The 17,344-nt window shown below is 48.5% G+C and overlaps 1 protein-coding gene across 2 annotated transcripts in view; it reads right to left on the reverse strand.

Moving 5' to 3' along the window:
• The window catches only part of LOC138468181 (zinc transporter ZIP9-like), a 381,835-nt gene extending 369,205 nt beyond the window's left edge, over window positions 1–12,630 (reverse strand). The window contains exon 1 of one of the 2 annotated variants that reach the window (XM_069608629.1): window positions 11,699–12,625. In XM_069608629.1, the coding sequence (XP_069464730.1) occupies window positions 11,699–11,794 (96 nt within the window). In that variant the 5' untranslated portion in view covers window positions 11,795–12,625. Of the gene's footprint in view, window positions 1–11,698 lie in introns of both variants that reach the window. The other variant, XM_069608630.1, reaches the window with a different exon arrangement.
• Window positions 12,631–17,344: the final 4,714 nt, after the last annotated feature.

Raw genomic sequence — 17,344 nt, forward strand, 5'->3', positions numbered from 1 at the left:
CTATCATCCTCCTTTCAGAGTCTATTTGCGGAGCTCAAGGAGGAGGTTTAACAATTCATGAGAGAATTGAAGGTAGAAATTGGGCGATTGGAGGAGCGAATCGACACCACTGAGTGTGCGTTTCACAAGGTTGTAGACGACTCTAGGCGGACGGGTAAAGCTCTGGAGCAGATATCGAATCTGGTGCATAGTTTGGATTTGAATATAATGAAAGGACTTAGACAATAGGTCTCGTCTATCTAACATTCCCCTCAGAGGAGTTCCGGAGTCAGTTCATGAAAAGAACTTGAAACAGACGGTCCAACATTGTTTCAGGGAGCTTCTGACTTATCTGCCGGGAGATGACATTGGGATTGATCGCATTCACAGGGGTGGTCAGAAGAGATCAGATGCTGGGGAGATGTTTTAGCAGCACTTGCAGTGTATGGACTGAAGGAACAGATTCTGCAAGCAGCTTGGTCGGTGGGATATGTAACCAACCATTAATGGCTAAGAGGTCCTTTTTCAAGATCTTGCACAATCAACGCTCCTAAAAATAAGGAAAATAAGCCATCTGGCGAAATGTTTAGCTCAAAAAAATATTAAGTACAAACGGACCTTCCTGTTTGGTTTATTGTTCATTTGGGAGAACAAACAGAGGCAAATAACAAAGGTGTTGGAACGTCTGACTACACTACATATCATGGAGGAGGTAGACAATGCGGCCTCAGCTCGTCGGCCAATGGGGAGGAATAAGAAAATGTGGGAGTGTAGCCATATCTTACACAGGAGAAAGGGAACTGACCCAGACTCTTAAAATGCTTGCGACTAAAAGAAATGGGACTCGCTGCGTGGGATCCCCATAGGATGGCTGACTTATGGCTTGGGTCCATTTTGTAAGCTGGGTGGGGTTTAAATGGTTTATGGTATCTGGGGAGTGAGCATTTCAGCGGGGGGGGGGTTCTGGTAATGTTTGTAAGTAAGTCTTTTAGGTTTAGGTTAGAGGCCCAGTGAATCTTGGGTGAGAATTGCTGTCGGTGGAGGTTAGCCATCTGGGATCACGAATGACAGTGGCACCTCGCCCTTTGGTTCTTTGGGCCCGGGCAGTAAAAGGGTCAGGGGATGGGCTATTTTCTGGATCACTAGGACCTATGATCTGACCCAGGTGTTTGGGTCCGCGGTAGAATTGGGGTTTTGCTCCGGGTTATCTTGGGGGGCTGATATATAAATGTAAACCATGTGCCTATGTTATAACGTTCGGGGCCTGAACTCCCCCGTTAAAAGGAAGACGTTGGAGGTGTTCTTGAAGCAAGAAGGTGCTGATGTGTTGTTTTTGCAGGAGACGCGTAGTAAAAAGATTGGATAGGCTGTTGCTTAGGTTAAAGTCATATTCCCTGACAACTCATGCCAATGCTCTAGAAGAGAAATGCGGGTTCCTGATAGCTTTCAAGAACCCTTTGAATCATCAAGTTCAGAAGATGGTGTCTGACCCGGAGGGTCGGTATGTGCTGGTTCACATTCTCATAGATAATTTTCCCTTGTATCTGTTTATGTGCCTAAGGTTTAGACGTCAATAGAAATATTTACTGTGGAAGAAATCGTGCTGGCAGGAGATTTTAACATGGCCTGGGACCATAGTGTAGATAAGAGCCCAGAGGCGCAGACTGGTTCGCTAAGCCCATCAGTTCAGTTACAGAAAATGGATCTTTCATATCTTTGGGAGACTTTCAAAAAGGTACTGATAGGGAGTACACATATTTTTTGCATGCCCAGAATACATTATTTCTGGGTCTCCACTAACTTAATGAGTAAGGTGAGAAATATGGATCTGGGGTCTATCCGTTTATCCGATCATGCACCTGTTTCGGTGTCCATCGCAGTACCTGCCAGGGGGACTGGTCTTTGGAGATGGAAGTTTCCTTCTTAGGTAATAAAGGATACAGTCATAGCTAAAGAAATTGGTGAAAAGATCATTTCTTTTTGGAGAGAATGATGCGCCGGAGATATTGAGAGTTATTTTATGGGACTTGTTTAAAGTGGTCTTAATGGGTGAGCTAAAAGTGGCTAAGGTTTGGAAGGACAAACAGCAGGATGCAATGGAAGAAGATCTGGAAGAGCAATTGAAGGAGACTATGATGGCATTATCAAAGAAGAGCTTGAAGTTGCTGTTAAAGACGCTTAGGTCCATTCAAGGTCCTTTAGTTTTAATCTGTACACATCGAGCTGACACTTTTTTGCTATTTGCTCAAAAGAGGTATTATATTGATGCCAATGAAGCAGATTCGCTCTTAGTGAGGCACTTGCAAGAACGTACGGCCGCCCCAACAATAGTTCAAATAAATAGAGGATGTGGGGCAATGGTTACGGACAATGAGTCCATTGCAAATAGATTTGCTGACTACTATGAGGCTCTGTACACCTCGGAAGTCAGGGTTGCTCCTGTGCAGGCAGAATACCTTGGAGGCCTTCCCTTACCGAAACTCAAAGTTGCAGAGAGAGAAACATTAATGGGTGTTATCTCAGAGGATGAAATTGGTCTCTAACTCTTAATAAAGCACGAGGGCCCAATGGCTACCTGGCTTTGTTTTATAAAAATATAAATCCAGACTGACTCCTTGTTTGACCAAATGATTCAACTCTGTTAACGAGGCGGGGGGTATCTCTCCCTCAATGGAAGAGGCTAAGATATTTTTTTCTTTTTTTTGAGCATATGTTAGGCGCTTATACATCAGATTTGTGTTTCAAGTGCCACAAGGCTTAATGGGAAGGGAACAGGGGAGAGAAAAACATTGGCACAACAGTAAAAATATAGTTGTGGTCCTACTAGGCCTTGTGGTATTCAGAAATGCAGGTGCAGTGAATAAGCGCAGGATATAGGGATGGGTAGGGGGGCAAGGAATGGACAAGAGCTGTTGGGGCCTGGGAGGGAAGTGCCAAGGGGAGCCTAGGTGTAGGCCTCAGACTAAGTTCTTTCCCCCAAACCTTGTAAAGATTTGACAAGTTGTGGATCCTATAGACCCATAGCATTAAATACTAATGCCAAATTGGACGCTAACATTTTGGCGAACCGTCTGACCCTACTTCTTTCTAAGGTGATTTCTCCGGATTAATCCGGTTTTATATCCACGTGACAAATGTTCGATAACATCCAGTGTGTTTGTCATCTAATAGAAAGAAAAAGTCCCTCACAGCGATCCTGCCCATCTTACTATCGCTTGACACAGATAAAGAGGTTGACCGGGTAGAGTGGTCATTCCTGTGTTATACGCTCGAACATTTAGGGTCTGGTTCTAATTTTATCAGCATGGGCAGGGCGAATTACAGGTCTCCGTCTATAAGGTTGTCGATTAATCAACAACTTTCTGGGCAAAGTCTGCTCATGATGGGGATGAAACAGGGTTGCCCACTTTCACCCCTTCGTTTTCGTTTTTTTTTCATATCATTTTATTGGGTGTTACAAGTATACACAACAACATTGCAATATTCAATGACAATACGCCAAGCGATAGGCTTTTTTTTCTGTGGCTGAGGCGCTGCCCTTATTTGTCCATGTCCATGCCTTTTCACATTGCCAGGGTGGGCACACATGCCTTGGATTCTCCCCTCCTGCTTCTTTAGTTTAGTAGATCGGGTAGCCTTGGAGTCATCTGGTCAGTGGAGGTCTTCTAGTGAGAGCTGGAAACTTTACTGCGTAGTCCATAAATGGAGCCGAGATATTTAGAGCTCTGTTCAGGAAGCCTGATCGGATTGCCGGGACCTTTTCGGGGACGGCTATGTCCCAGCATTTGGACCACCATAATGCTACTGAGGGTCTGTCTGCATTTTTCCATAGCCGGGCCATTGCAATTGTTGCTGCCAGGAGGAGGTGTGTGCACAGGTGAGGGATAGGGCCCAAAATCGGGGGAGCCCCTCCTCCTGTTTCGCCCAAGAGGATTATGCCGGGGTCCCAGCGGATGGATAATCCAGTAATTTCCTTGATGTAGTTTGTTACCTCTTTCCAATATGCCTCTGCTTTTGGGCAGGTCCAGACCATGTGGAATAGTGTGCCATGGGGGCGGCATCCACGCCAGCAGGTCGCGGGGATGTCCCGATTGACCTTGTTTAGTTGAGCTGGAGTGACGTAGTACCTGTAGCAGAGTTTGTAGCCCCCTTCCCTGTTCGTGATACACTGAGAGCTTTTATGCAGTCTCGTCCAGATTTTCTCCCACTCCTCAACCTCTATTTCCCGGCCCAGGTCCTTTTCCCATTCAAGCATGCATCTTTCTTTTTTAGAGGGGTCTGACCTGTCCAGGAGTCGATAGAGAGCTGAGGTTGCAGTTCGGGTTGTTAGAGAGAGTTCCAGTGCCGTCAGCTCTCTGGTGCTTTTTTCCCTAACTCCTCTATGGGACAACTAGTGCTGAATTTGGGCATAGCGGAATCTTTCTCGCTCGCCCACTCCGAATTTTGTCTTGCATCTCTCGAACGATATGGGAAGTCACTCATTTTTAGTAGTCCTCCCTCTCTACAAGGTTCGAAGAAAAGCGGGGGATTGCCTGGTGAGAATTCAGGGTTGTTCCAGATGGGGGTAAGAGGACCCAGTGCACCCCGGACGCCCCATTTCCGGGCTGCGGCTTTCCAACTGCAAACAATTGTGTTTGTTGCGGACAGGGGACCGCTTTTTGCCTGGGGTTTTGTGTTTGGCAGGTGTGGGAGCTCTGATGGGGCGACCGGACACCAGGCCTCCTCTAGTTGGTTCCACCTCGGCTGATCCACCGCTTAGACCCAGGTGTATGCATGTGACAGCTGCACCGCCAGGGCATACCTAGCTACATCGGGTACACCCAGCCCCCCTGTGCTTTCCCCCGCATCATGATCCTTCTTCCGATTCAAGGCTTTCCCCCCACCCCCAGACGAATTCCTGTATTTTCTTTTGCAGATAGGCCAATACGGGACCCGGGATATGAGTCGGTAATACTGTGCAGTAGTACAGCCACCTGGGGATTATATTCATTTTTATGGCTGTAATCAGCCCAAACCAGGAGATTTCCTGGGCCTTCCATCGCTTTAGGTCATTTTGGAATTCATTGATTAATTGCAGGAAGTTGCTTGAATACAAGCGTGATGGGTCTTTAGTGATTTGTACCCCAAGGTAGTCAATTGCTCCTTTCGCCCATGGGATTGGCATTAGGGGGTTAAGGCTGATTCTTTCTTGCTTGGGGAGGTTAATTGCTAGGGCTGAGGATTTGTCTACATTAACCCTGAACCCGGAGATCACTCCGAATTCCTTGATTTCCTCCCAGAGGGCCCCCAGAGACGCCCCCAGGTCTGATGATGTTACTAGGACGTCGTCTGCGTATAAAGCGACTTTATATTCGTGGTCTCCCACAGAGATCGCCTTTATCCTCATGTTCTGCCTAATTCTCGCTGCGAAGCGCTCCATGGATAGAGCGTAAATCAGGGGTGAGAGTGGGCAGCCCTGCCTCGTGCCCCTAGATATGTGTATTGCCTCAGACCTGGTGCCGTTGACTCGCCCCTTATTTTTGCTATATACTTAGAATCCCTTTTAGCTATGAACGAGGCCATCAACGGGATTGAATTTGGAGGTGAGGTACATAAGGTTATTTCGTTTGCAGATGATATGCTGGTGACACTGACAGAACCTGTGCCAAATTGGGGGAGCCTTAGCGGGCTTAAAATCAATATGCAGAAGCCTGAATTTCTCGATTTGACAGTGGGGCAAGATTTAGGATCCAGGGTTAGTCGAAGCGCACATTTCATATGTGCCGAAGGGGCAATTAGATACGTAGGGGTGAACATAACTCACTCTCCTAACCTACTGTATAAGGCACATTTTCCTCTGTTGTTAAAATCAGCTATCTTGGAGCTGTGGAAATGGAATCCACTTAGAATTTCGTGGTTGGGCCACATTGCCACGGTCAAGATGGTAATTTTGCCAAGGGTTCTTTTTCTGGCTCTTCCTGTTTCAGTCCCAAAGTCTTTTTTCATATCCTTGAATATGAAGGTGACAAGGTTCTTATAGTGAAACAAGAGGCCTTGCATGGCTTTGGCAATGTTGATGGCCCATTGGGGGATAGGGGCTAAAAACTTTAGGAAGTACTATGAAGGGGCTCAGCTTGGGGTGATCGGGGAATAGCTATCGGGGGATCAGTGTAAAAGTTGGGTGAAAATGGATAGGGTTGTGGCACGGACACCTCGAGAGGATTTTGTGGATAACCAGAGGGGATAGACCCTCGAATGTCAAATATAGCAGTTTTCTGTCTTTGTGTTTAGATATCTGGGATGGGTTGGTTACTCAAGGGGCCCTTTCCTTGTATTTGGCTCCCACCACCCCATTGTTTGGGAATCCCCAGTTTTTTCCCGGAATGGAAAAAGGGGCATTTGGTCAGTGGCAGAGGGCTGGATGTCTAAAGTTGAGAGACTTGATGCAGGGGAGGGAGGTTAAATCGAAGAATGTAAGCAGATCTTTGGAGTGAAAGAAGGAGGAAGGCTGCGATATGCGCAGCATAAGCACTGGCTCTCGAATTCTGCAGTGTAAGCAGACACTTCGAGAGTTGACAGGGTTTGAAAAGTTCATTTCCACTCACACTGGAGAGAGGAAACTTATTTCATCTTTGTATAAGATTCTTGTGGGGGAAGGCTCATGTTCAAAATGGGCATATGTAACCAAATGGGAAGCGTCTCTGGAGAGTGAAATTGTGGGTAAACATTCGGAACATATTTGGGGCAATATACCCAAACTAATTTGGTCGATCCATCTTAGGGAAGCCTGATTCAAAATGTTATTTCAATGGCATTATACCCCTATTGTCTTACATAAAATGTAATCCACTTCTTCGCCATCATGTTGGAGAGGTTGCGCGGCAAACAGGGATTGGATACACGTGTGGTGTAACTGTCCGGACCTTAAACCCTTCTGGGATAACATCACTTATCTCAGTGACCTTTTTATCGCTACTATACGGTTGGGTGTCAAAGAATGGATTTTGGGCCCCGTGGACCCGGATTTACAATTGCCTTCGAAGGCCCATAAGAAACCTTTTATGATCCTTCTTATAGCAGAATGGTTGGTAATCGCCAAGAAGTGGAAGCAAAAAGACCCTCCGACAGAATACGACTAGTTGTGTAAGGTTTGGCATTTTCTTGCTATGGTGTGGGTTACCTAGGGTGGGATGAATTATGATTCAGGAAGGACTGGGGTTTTATTCTTTCCTTCTTTCAAAGCGATTTAATGTTTTAATGTTGTCCACACCGACTGAGACTATTGGACATTTTATGAGCCTGTATGGGCTGTGGGTGGGAGGAGCCGAGATCGCATATTGGGTTTATATTGATTGCATCGAATACCAAAGCATCAAATGCCTTTGCATCAAAAAGCAACCAAAAAAACCATTGAATGCATTTTTTTTTTTTTTTTTTTTTTAATCGGGGCTGGACCCCACCCTCCCCTGTTTTTTACCCCCTAAAACCCATTATAATTAAAATAAAACCTTTACCTTTGAAAAAAATGCATTTGATGCATTTTTTTCGATGCTTTTGGCATTCAATGCTTTGTATTCGATGCAATGACTGGATACCGCATATTGTTAATTATCTCTGATGTTAGCAGGGGGTGGGGTGAAGGGGGCGAGTTGGGGAGGTTTGTTTTGGTGTTTGTCAGTTCATCAAAAGAAAATTCAATAAAAACGAGAGAAAATTCAATAAAAACGAATACAAAAAAAAAAAGAAGCAGTGGTGGGGGGGGGAACATACAACGCAAGAAAGGAAATGTACACCCTGGACATATGCAGTGCTAAACAACATAAAAACAGGCTGATTCAAACAGAGGATGGGCATTCCACAGGGGTGTTGTCCGAGCCCCATGTTGTTCATCTGGTCAAGACCTACTGATAACTTTGAAAGCTTCAGCACCAGGTCCAGGTGCCCCCTTGTGATTGTCTTTTTTTAATATAATGGTTTTGTAGTGAGGTCAGGGGAGCAACTCTCAAGCAAGACCTTATGAAGTAGAACAAGGCTGCGGAAGAAAATGTGAATGATACTGATAGGATACTTATGAACCTATGATATGATATTGCATTTATAACGCGCGCGTACACACAAGTGATTCAATGTGCGACAAGGCAAGGGAGGGGGACAAAGGGAAGACAGACAACATTTTTACTAGGCAAGGTGACATTGAGAGCGCGTAAGTGCAGGGGTGGTGGCGTGGGGAAAAATGTGAGGGTAAAGGGGAGGAGGCAGTGCTGTACATGGGATCACACAGTAAAACAAATAAATACAAATAACTAAAAAGGGAGGCCAGCTGGTGGCAAGTGCAAGGATAAGTGCAGACATCAAGTGTCAGTGCTGGTCGGGGACTGTAGGGATACAGAAACAGACCCCAAGTGCAAGAGTTGCCAGGGGGGCAACCAGTGCAGGAGTGCAACTGGCAGGGAGGGGACCTGGGCCCGAGATCAGAGGGTACCAACGTGACCATTGCAGTTTCAATTTAATCAGGAGTTCAGCAGGGGAGAGGAAGAGAGAAATCAGAAGCAAAGAGGAAGGTCTTGAGGTGCTTCCGGAACCGGAGATGGTTCTCCTCAAGTTTCAGAGAGGCAGGGAGGCCCCAGCCGAGGACATCATCTACCACCAACTCGTTGCTTGAAGAAGCAACTGACCCTGAGGGAGTTGGAGGAGCGAAAGGACTTGAGAAGGAAGATATTTACAAAGAGGGAGTTGACGGCATTGAGGCACCAGCCCCCAGAAAGCCTTGTGGACAATGCAGAGGGTTTTGAACTTAATCCTCGCAGCCACTGGGAGCCAGTGAAGAGATTTCAGTCCTGGAGAGATATGATCCCTGGGCTTGAGGCCAAGACAAGTCTTGCAGTCCTGTTCTGGATGAGTTGCAAAGGGCCGAGAATAGAAGCAGGTAGATTTATAAAGAGGTTGTTTCAGTAGTCCAGCCTAGAGAGTACCAGGGCTCTGAAGACAATACACTTCTGGGGGAAGGAGAGGAAATGAAACCTTCTATTCTGCAAACAGATGCTTAAACCCCACAGAAACACGCCCAACAATGCATGCAGAGGGGAACTGAGAGGACACCCCTGTATTACTAGACATAGAAAAATCAAGCCATAAAGTTCGGACCACATCTCAAAGAAAGCAAAGTTAGATCCTATCACTTGAAAGCAAATGAGTAAGCAACCACCGAACAAAACACAACGGAAATACACTCTGAAAAAAACACATAAAACCCCAATTTCAAGAACAATAAATATATACATTATCTATTCCCAAACCCAGATAGAGACACCGAACAAAACGAAATGTTTTACACTACTTAAGCCAGGGTGCACACTTGCAGCATATTTAGTAACAGTAAAACAACTCAAACACAAACAAATAATGACCAGATCCAGGGAGAGTGACGACGCCAGCCTGGAGAACAGCAGACACAAACAAACGTAGACACAATCTGTAACCAGCGCAACATGGAACCGAACAAAGTCGAAACCCAATTCCTCTTCCATTGTACCAATACAAAGAAACAAGAAGGCTCGATTTTGAAGAACTTGAGCAAAAGATTACAAAGAAAAAATGAAAATTCTCAGTGTGAAAACAGTGCTATGGTAGGCAAAGTGGCGGAATACCCAGCATCAAGTCACAACAGACACACAGATACCCTAATCAATCCAGGAGGACCGAACACTAAGTGGACGTTGAGATCTTAAATACACAGGGTTTTAAGTGGGCCGTGACAGAGCCCTAGCCCCAACCGGTGCCCGACTAGGGCTCACCCCCACTAGCCACAGATATGACAACCCTTAAGGCAGCCTGTTCAACTAAAGCACTGCATGGTTAAAGGGCTGCCTGCAGTCCGATTACAAAACAGGAGAGGCATCCACTATGCCTCTCCTTTTTTCTAATCGGAAGCGCGGGCACCTAGAGGCAGTCCTTTAACCACGTGGCACCTTCATATAGGGGCTGTCTGCTGGATAGTGGCTCGTCACTAAGAAACAAAAGGAGAGGCCGGGCACCCCAGCTATCCTGTTGTTTAATGAGCGGAGCTAACCCCCAGCAGGGAGCCATTTCACTCAAGGAGCTGCATGATTAAAGGGCCACTGCCTGGGAGCCTAGCAATTACCAGCTCCCCCCACCTCCAATAGGTGATTGGTGGGGGTCAGGGGAGGGCTCTAGTTACTGGGCGTGGCCTAAGTACACACCTCTAACTAGAATCTCCCCTCGCAACTGCCTCAGCACTGTAAACACATATGGACAAACCATAATCAGATCAGAAGTTATCCCTTCCTATAGGGATACTATTTCTAGGGCTCAAGTCGGGGGTACACACGGGGGACGGAGTCCACCCACTTTATTCAGAGGGTGGACGCAGTCCCCCCCAGCTAAAATGAGGAACATTGAATGTCCTCTTTGAATTCATGAAGGAAAGCCGACATAAGGGACCAAACCTCACTCGTCAAGTTTGTAGGCCGGACACTTCACCACTGCACTACATAACCTGATGAAAGGTACCAAACAACTAAAGGTAAAATGTCCCATTTCGGTACTGCAAGTCCCAGGGAAAACATTAGTATTGGTTCTTGGAGTTTAAAACATGCACACCTTTTAAAGTTTTGAAAAACACTGTTAGAAGAAAACATCCTCTTTTGGTTTTGGGTGTGTCGATTGCAGTTCCTACTATTCAATCCGGGTGGTTCTGCAAAGCCAATTTAATGAAATGTGCATATTTCACCTTGATATGTTAATTTCTGGTGACTTCACATCCCACTGCGTTTGTTGAGGAGTCCCCGCACTTTAATTTTTAGGACTACTTGACCCCTGATCTATTTCCAAATGATATGCGTTTCCTTTCAGCTTTGGCAAGAGGTGCCCCGAGTCATGCCAATAAAGCACCATTGCATTGGTGGGGTCTGGGGGGGCAGCAGATAACACGCAGGTCCGGCCCCCCGTAGGAATGCACTGGCACCACAATCGACCCGTTTACTACTGTGGCGAGCAAAGTCAGCTGTGCTCCATCACGTCCCTGCCTCGGAACAGCGCGTGCATTGGACTGTGTGTGTGTGTGCTGCACGTGCAGATGGGCGGGGCCAGGATCGGGAGGTGAGCAAAGGTCACGAGGATCCTGGGACCGCACGGGTGTGAGCCACGCAAGGCGCGCCCTTTGTACACACAACGCTGCCAGCTCCACAAGGCGAAGTGTGATCACGAGCCGCAGCACTGAGACAGTAGATCGCGTCACTGTCAATGAAATCGCCATTAGGTGGGCTCTTATTTTATTACTGAGCAAACTGTGTCGTTAGATGCTACACAACGCGTCATTATTAGGGTCAGCGTCCTATTAAAAGTTATACAGGCGCATGTTAGACACGAGTTTAGCAGCTCCAGCATAATGCTATCTCAAGGGGGCTGTACCATCAGCTGCGCATGGTTTCGCTTTTACAGTTCATTTATTATAATTTACACTCATGTTTGCAAATAGATGAGCGCCACAAATTGCGTGTTAGCTCTGTCCCGTTATTCCGGCATCGCCTGAGGGCGCCCTTTGACCCCCGCGCATGACACTAGAAACAGACCCAAATGTACCCCCCCTCTGTATCTTATCCCCCCCCCCCGCACAGCCACCAACAAATGTAAAGCGCTCCGCGGTCAATACATGCCATAAGAAACTAATGCCTCACACACTCACACTTCAAGGAGTCGGGTGAAAGGGGCACGCGCTTACCTCGGACAGCTTAATGGCCAGGGGGATGAGTCCAAGCAGGAAGCAGCCCAGGAACATGGCCAGGGAGATGAACCCGACCACCAGCAGGCCCTCCATGGTGACCACCGCCTCCTGCGTGCATCCAGCCCGGGCGAGGGGATGCGACCTCCTGCTTGACTGCGTCAGGGACAGGTCCTGAGCTCTGGGGAGCAGAGGGGTTCTGCCTTCTCAGCAACGCTTCCACGTGGCTAGTCCGCCTCCGCCGCTGTGATGCCCCCCTCGGACCGCTCTCACCTGGCCGACACGCACCTCGCTCCTGCAGTGGCTGTCAGTGTGCTGAGCACTTCAGAGCTATAGCGCCAACTCCCTGGAAGTCAGTGTGCTCGGCGCTGTAGAGCTACACCAGAGCTCTCAGCACTGAAGAACTACTCCCCTCCTGCCAAGTCCCGGCTGCCACTGAGCTGGGACCACAGAGCTGCCTCTCTCTCTCACACGCCGCCGCCTTCCGGTGGGCTCAGGGCTAGAAAGCGCCCCCCCTTTGGACACGATCTGTTTCGGTTGCCAAGGCTGCAGAGCCCCCCGCCCTCCTTGTAGAAGTGTGGCTTTAAGCCCCCTCTCTAACACCTCTGTGCTTTAGTGTGCCCCGCTGGCAAAGCCACGTCCTCGGGGTGCACTCTCAGGAGCGCGCCCGCCTGCCCTCTGCAGATGACGCGCCTCTCTCTGAGCACTCGGCGGGAGCTTAATTCTGCTCCCCTCTCCAGCCCAAGAGCTTCCTCTCTCCTTCCACGTTTCATGCTACGTGCCCCTAGCGGCAGAACTTCTGGAGGAGTCCCGCAGGAAGCCCAGCAGGCAGCCTCGAAGGAAAGAGCAGGGTGGGGGGGAGAAGGAACTTCTTCACAGGCGCAGCACGTCCCGCGTGCCGCTCTGGCAGGACTGTGGTGCCAGCGAGGGGCATCCGCTCAAGCAGCTTAGCCTGAAATCTGCACGATGACATAACGTTTCCCTTGTAAGCAGACGTCCTTAGGCTGGTGCGCATGGCTGATTTTAAATTAATGAAGGGCCACCCATATCCCAATAGATACTATCGTATTGCCGCGCTCTTACTAGATCATTAGGGTGAACAAAAACCTCCATGTCACAGGGAACCCCAGTCCCAAACATTCTGTAACACATACATTCATTCTGGCGCGTGGAGACATAGCGGGGAGATGCCCATTGGGCACCCCCACCTCCTTTGGCCAGAGTAATAGACATAAGAATAAATAACACAGACCACTTTGTAAGGTTCTTTTTGGAAATAACAAGGTCACAGTTTATTAGGAGCAAGACAATAAACTGGGGACTGTCCCAGCCAATTAATCATTAGTCAGGTGACAGGTGAACCATGTCATCTTATTTGCCACCGGCAAAAAGTGACGAGCTTCTGGTTACTACCAGCTAATACTACTGGTTACTACCAGCAGGACACTCGGAGGCACCGACCAGGAGGTTGTTGGCCTAGAACCCTAAGGAAGGGAAGCCAGTGCCCGTCGAGGGATCGCTCGAACCTGGCCAATCCTGAGCCGCTGCAGCGTGAAGTTCCTCATTGGCTAGGACCGCCCGATACTCCGCCACACTTTGGTGGTGGCTTACGCTGCCATCAATGCCCCCAAACCCTAGGACTGTTCATCATAACAAACATAACCTTGAGACCATACTCACCATAAAATTATCTGCAACCGGCCCTTCTTAGTGCCCCCAGTATAGCAGTCAAGAAAACGCCATTGCCTTTGTGGGATAGGTGAACCCCGTATGCATGGAAATGGGAAGGCAGGGAGCTCAAGCAGCAATGCCCTACGGACCCCAGGCTCTCGGCCTCTGTTAAGGCGCTTCCGGGATTTTTCCATGCCAGCCACAGAAATAGCGTCCCTCCAAACCTGTCTTTGCACCATCTCAGACCAAAACATTTTGGTGCCTGGTAACTCGTGTGCCATTATGTGCAAAGCCACTTGTATCTGGGCCAGCAAGCGTCCCCGACCCAACTTGGCCAAATCGTTGCCCCCCAAATGAATCAACATCATCCTTGGTGCCCGCCTCCACCGAAGTTGCCAGTGAATGGTGGGCAGCAAAGAGTGCCACCTCATTCCAGGTGTGCCCAACCATACACACTCAGTACCCTTGAATCCTAGGTTGGGGCCGATTGTCCATTGCCTAGCCCTTTTTTCCGCCCGCGTCACAAATGAGTGGCCGATCAGCCACACTGCATCATCTGTGGGAAAAAATTGCATCTTATAAGTCGGCCACGATCAAAAACCTCCAGATCTCTTTGCCCAGCCGCATTGCACTTGGACCTGTGAGAGATGGGCGTCTAATATTCTTCTGGGAATGCACTGGGCTGCGGGCGTACATAGAGCCCATTACGGCCAGACTCCCACCTACCCAACTTCATGATAGCCCGGGGAGACATACCTTGCTGGAAGGCTGTGGTAGCCGCACCAATTCTAAAGCTGTGAGTGGACCACCCTTCCCCTTGGATGCCCAAGACCCCCAAGGACATAGCCTGCACCTTGCGGAATTGAAAACAGAAATGGGGGATGCGTCGGCGTAAGTTAGCAGGGAGCCAGGACTCGATGATCTGATCTGTAGGAAGAGCTTGAGAAGGTGAACCGGGCAACACTCCTTGAGGGGGGGACCCCATGTAATACAATACTAAAGCCTTTTCCCCGCTGGTCTGTTTTACTTCTTCTTAACTGGATTCTGACCCCCTCTGTTGTGTCCTTGCAGAACAGAGAGACATCTCCCAAGGCAATGGCCCTCCCCGATATGTCATTCTTGGATGCAGAAACAAGCTCACTAATCCTAAACGCCCCGAAAAAAGCCCATGCGAATGCTAGCCTGAATAGTGATATTTCATACTCATTGAAGCACATGCTTGACAGTGCAGATAACAACTTTACTAGTAAACCAAAGTCAATGGGCTTGCGCACATCCTTAGTTTTGTGCTCCGAGCGGGCCCAGCCTTTCAGAGCGGTGTGCACCAAAAACCCTTTTGTGGGATCACTTTTTCCCTCCAGTTTAAAGTGGAAGGCTACAGCCGCTAGATGTGATGCAGCCCAGCTTTTTGACTTGCCTTCTTTGTGTGCCCAAACCACAAACGTGCGTACCTGTTCCTCAGCATTCTGTTTGACACCATGCAAACGAGCTATTACACTTTTGAAGTTACCATAACTTTGCTGATATCCCACCCGAACACTGGGAGTAAGCGAACACTCACTTAACTCACAGAGTGCCCTGTCCACCAGCTGCCACTACTCCTTCTTGAACTGCGCTCCCTCCAGCCTGGCCACCAGGTGGGCCCTTCGAAACCTGGTCCACTGAAAGTGAGAAAGAGCGTCAGCAGCAATATTTGCAGTGCCCAGCACATGTCGAGCTCTAAATTCAATATTGTTATACAGGCATATTTCCACCAATTTCCGGAGCAAGCTCAACATAGTTGGGCAAGATGCTGACTGTAGATTGATGGCCTGGACCACGGCCTTGTTATCTGACCAAAAACACACTCTCTTGTTGGCTAGCACTTTTGGCCATAACAATAATGCGACCATGATGGGGAAAATCTCTAAGACCATTATGTTCCTTGTCCTGCCTTTCTTGTGCCGCTGCTGTGGCCATCTCTGGGCACACCACACAGGCCCTAAAATCACTCCGAAACCTTCGCTCCCTGCAGCATCTGAAAACATCTGTAGCTCGACGCTGGTCTCCCAAGGGGTTTGCCAAATCGGAACCCCTTTGAAGCCGTCTAGAAATTTGTACCACATCCTTAAGTCCGCCTTTAAGGCAACACTTAATGTAATATGGTGTTGTTTCTGAACTACGCCTGCAGTTGCCCTAGCCAGCCTGCGCGCAAAGACCCTGTCTGCCGGGATAACTTTGGCGGTGAAATTAAGCTTCCCCAGGAGTTGCTGCATTTTTTCCAGTGTGGTCCTGTCTTTTAACAGATTATTTGCAATCTCCGCCTTCAATCCTTTGACTTTCTCATCAGGTAAGCTACACGTCCCCTCAACAGTATCTATTTCTATTCCAAGGAAAGTTAGAACCCTGCACAGTCCCTCTGTCTTCCCTGGAGCTAGAGGAACCGCCATCCCATTCATCAAACGCTGGAAAGCAGACATCGCAAGTGCGCAGTCACCAGACCCATCCCTGCCTATGAATAGAAAGTCATCCAAATAATGCACCATTGCCCCTCGTTGCTCCAATCTGCACGCAGCCCATTCCAGAAACGTGCTGAATGCTTCAAAAAACGAACAAGACACAGAGCAACCCATGGGCATACATTTGTCAACATAAAAACCACCTTTCCACTGAAAACCCAGCAAGTGAAAGCTGGCCGGGTTCACCGGTAGTAAGCGGAATGCAGACTCTATGTCAACTTTGGCCAGCAAAGCCCCCTTGCCCATGTTAGCCACCACTACCATAGCCTGATCAAAGGAGGCATAATGCACAGAGCATTGTTCCGGGCTCAACCAGTCATTCACTATCTCCCCTTTTGGATAGGAAAGGTGGTGTATGAGCCTGAATGTACCCGGTTCTTTTTTGGGAACTATGCCTAGGGGTGACAGGATGAAGTTGGGGAGGGGGGATTCTCAAAAGGTCCAGAAATTCTGCCCAATTCGACTTCTTTGCTAATCTTTATCAACCTCCCCTGGCAGATCCATTGCCGAAGGTAAGCGGCAGGTCAGAGGTCCCTCGTAAGGAATAACGAATCCTTCTGCGAAACCTTGAAATAGCAACTCCCTCTCCCGCCTTCTGGGATAAAGACTTAGGTGTTCAACTAAAATGTGCAAATTGACAGGGGAAGGACCCTTCTCCTTTAAATCCATGCTCTGTTTTGACGCTAAGATTACTGGGGGGGCAGAATGTTGGGAGGGCACTTACTGTCCTTTGCGCTGTCCCCTGCGCCCAGAGGCATCTTCCCTCTTGATGCACTTGACCAGCGGATGGCTCCCCCCACACTTGTACCTACACTTGGGTCCCCAGGTGCAATTGCCTTTGTTGAAGAACCAGCATGTGCTGTTACCTCTCTTTCTGTCCTCTTGCGTTCCGTTTGCGTTGGAGCTTGCTGCTCCTGAATCATGGCCCCCCCGTCCCTGAGGGGCATTGTGAAAGGGGTGACCCCTTCCACTTGATTTTTCTTACCATACCAGTTCTTCTTACCACCCTTGAACAAGTCAGCCCAGAAAATACTGGTCCTTTGCTTACCTCCCATGTAAGTGATCCAACCGTCCATCTCGTTCTGGTCCCATGTCATAATGGGGCAGTCTTCCATCATATGCCTAAACTTCCTGTCATAATCGAGCCACCCTGTAGTGCCATACTGCTTTGCCTCCCCACGATTGTTTCCCTGTATTTTACCAGACCCGGGCTATGAGAGCAGAGGTGGATGGTAGATTATTGCTAAGAGTGTTCAAACTGGGACCCTCCCAAACGCTCCTTGCCACCTGCTGGATGACCGCCCCTGAGGATAGAGCCCCACTTCCCCTGACCAACAACAACATTTCCTCTAACATCATACCAAACCTTTCATTACCCATCATGCTGCCACCTGGGGACACCACGGCTGGATTGGCAATCGGAAGTTGTAACAGGGCTGGTGCTATGGGCACCGTTTGCATGTAGTTAACCCCCTTT

This window comes from Ambystoma mexicanum, chromosome 4q (genome assembly GCF_040938575.1).
Source record: "Ambystoma mexicanum isolate Mex_15411 chromosome 4q, UKY_AmexF1_1, whole genome shotgun sequence".
NCBI classification, from domain to species: Eukaryota; Metazoa; Chordata; class Amphibia; order Caudata; family Ambystomatidae; genus Ambystoma; species Ambystoma mexicanum.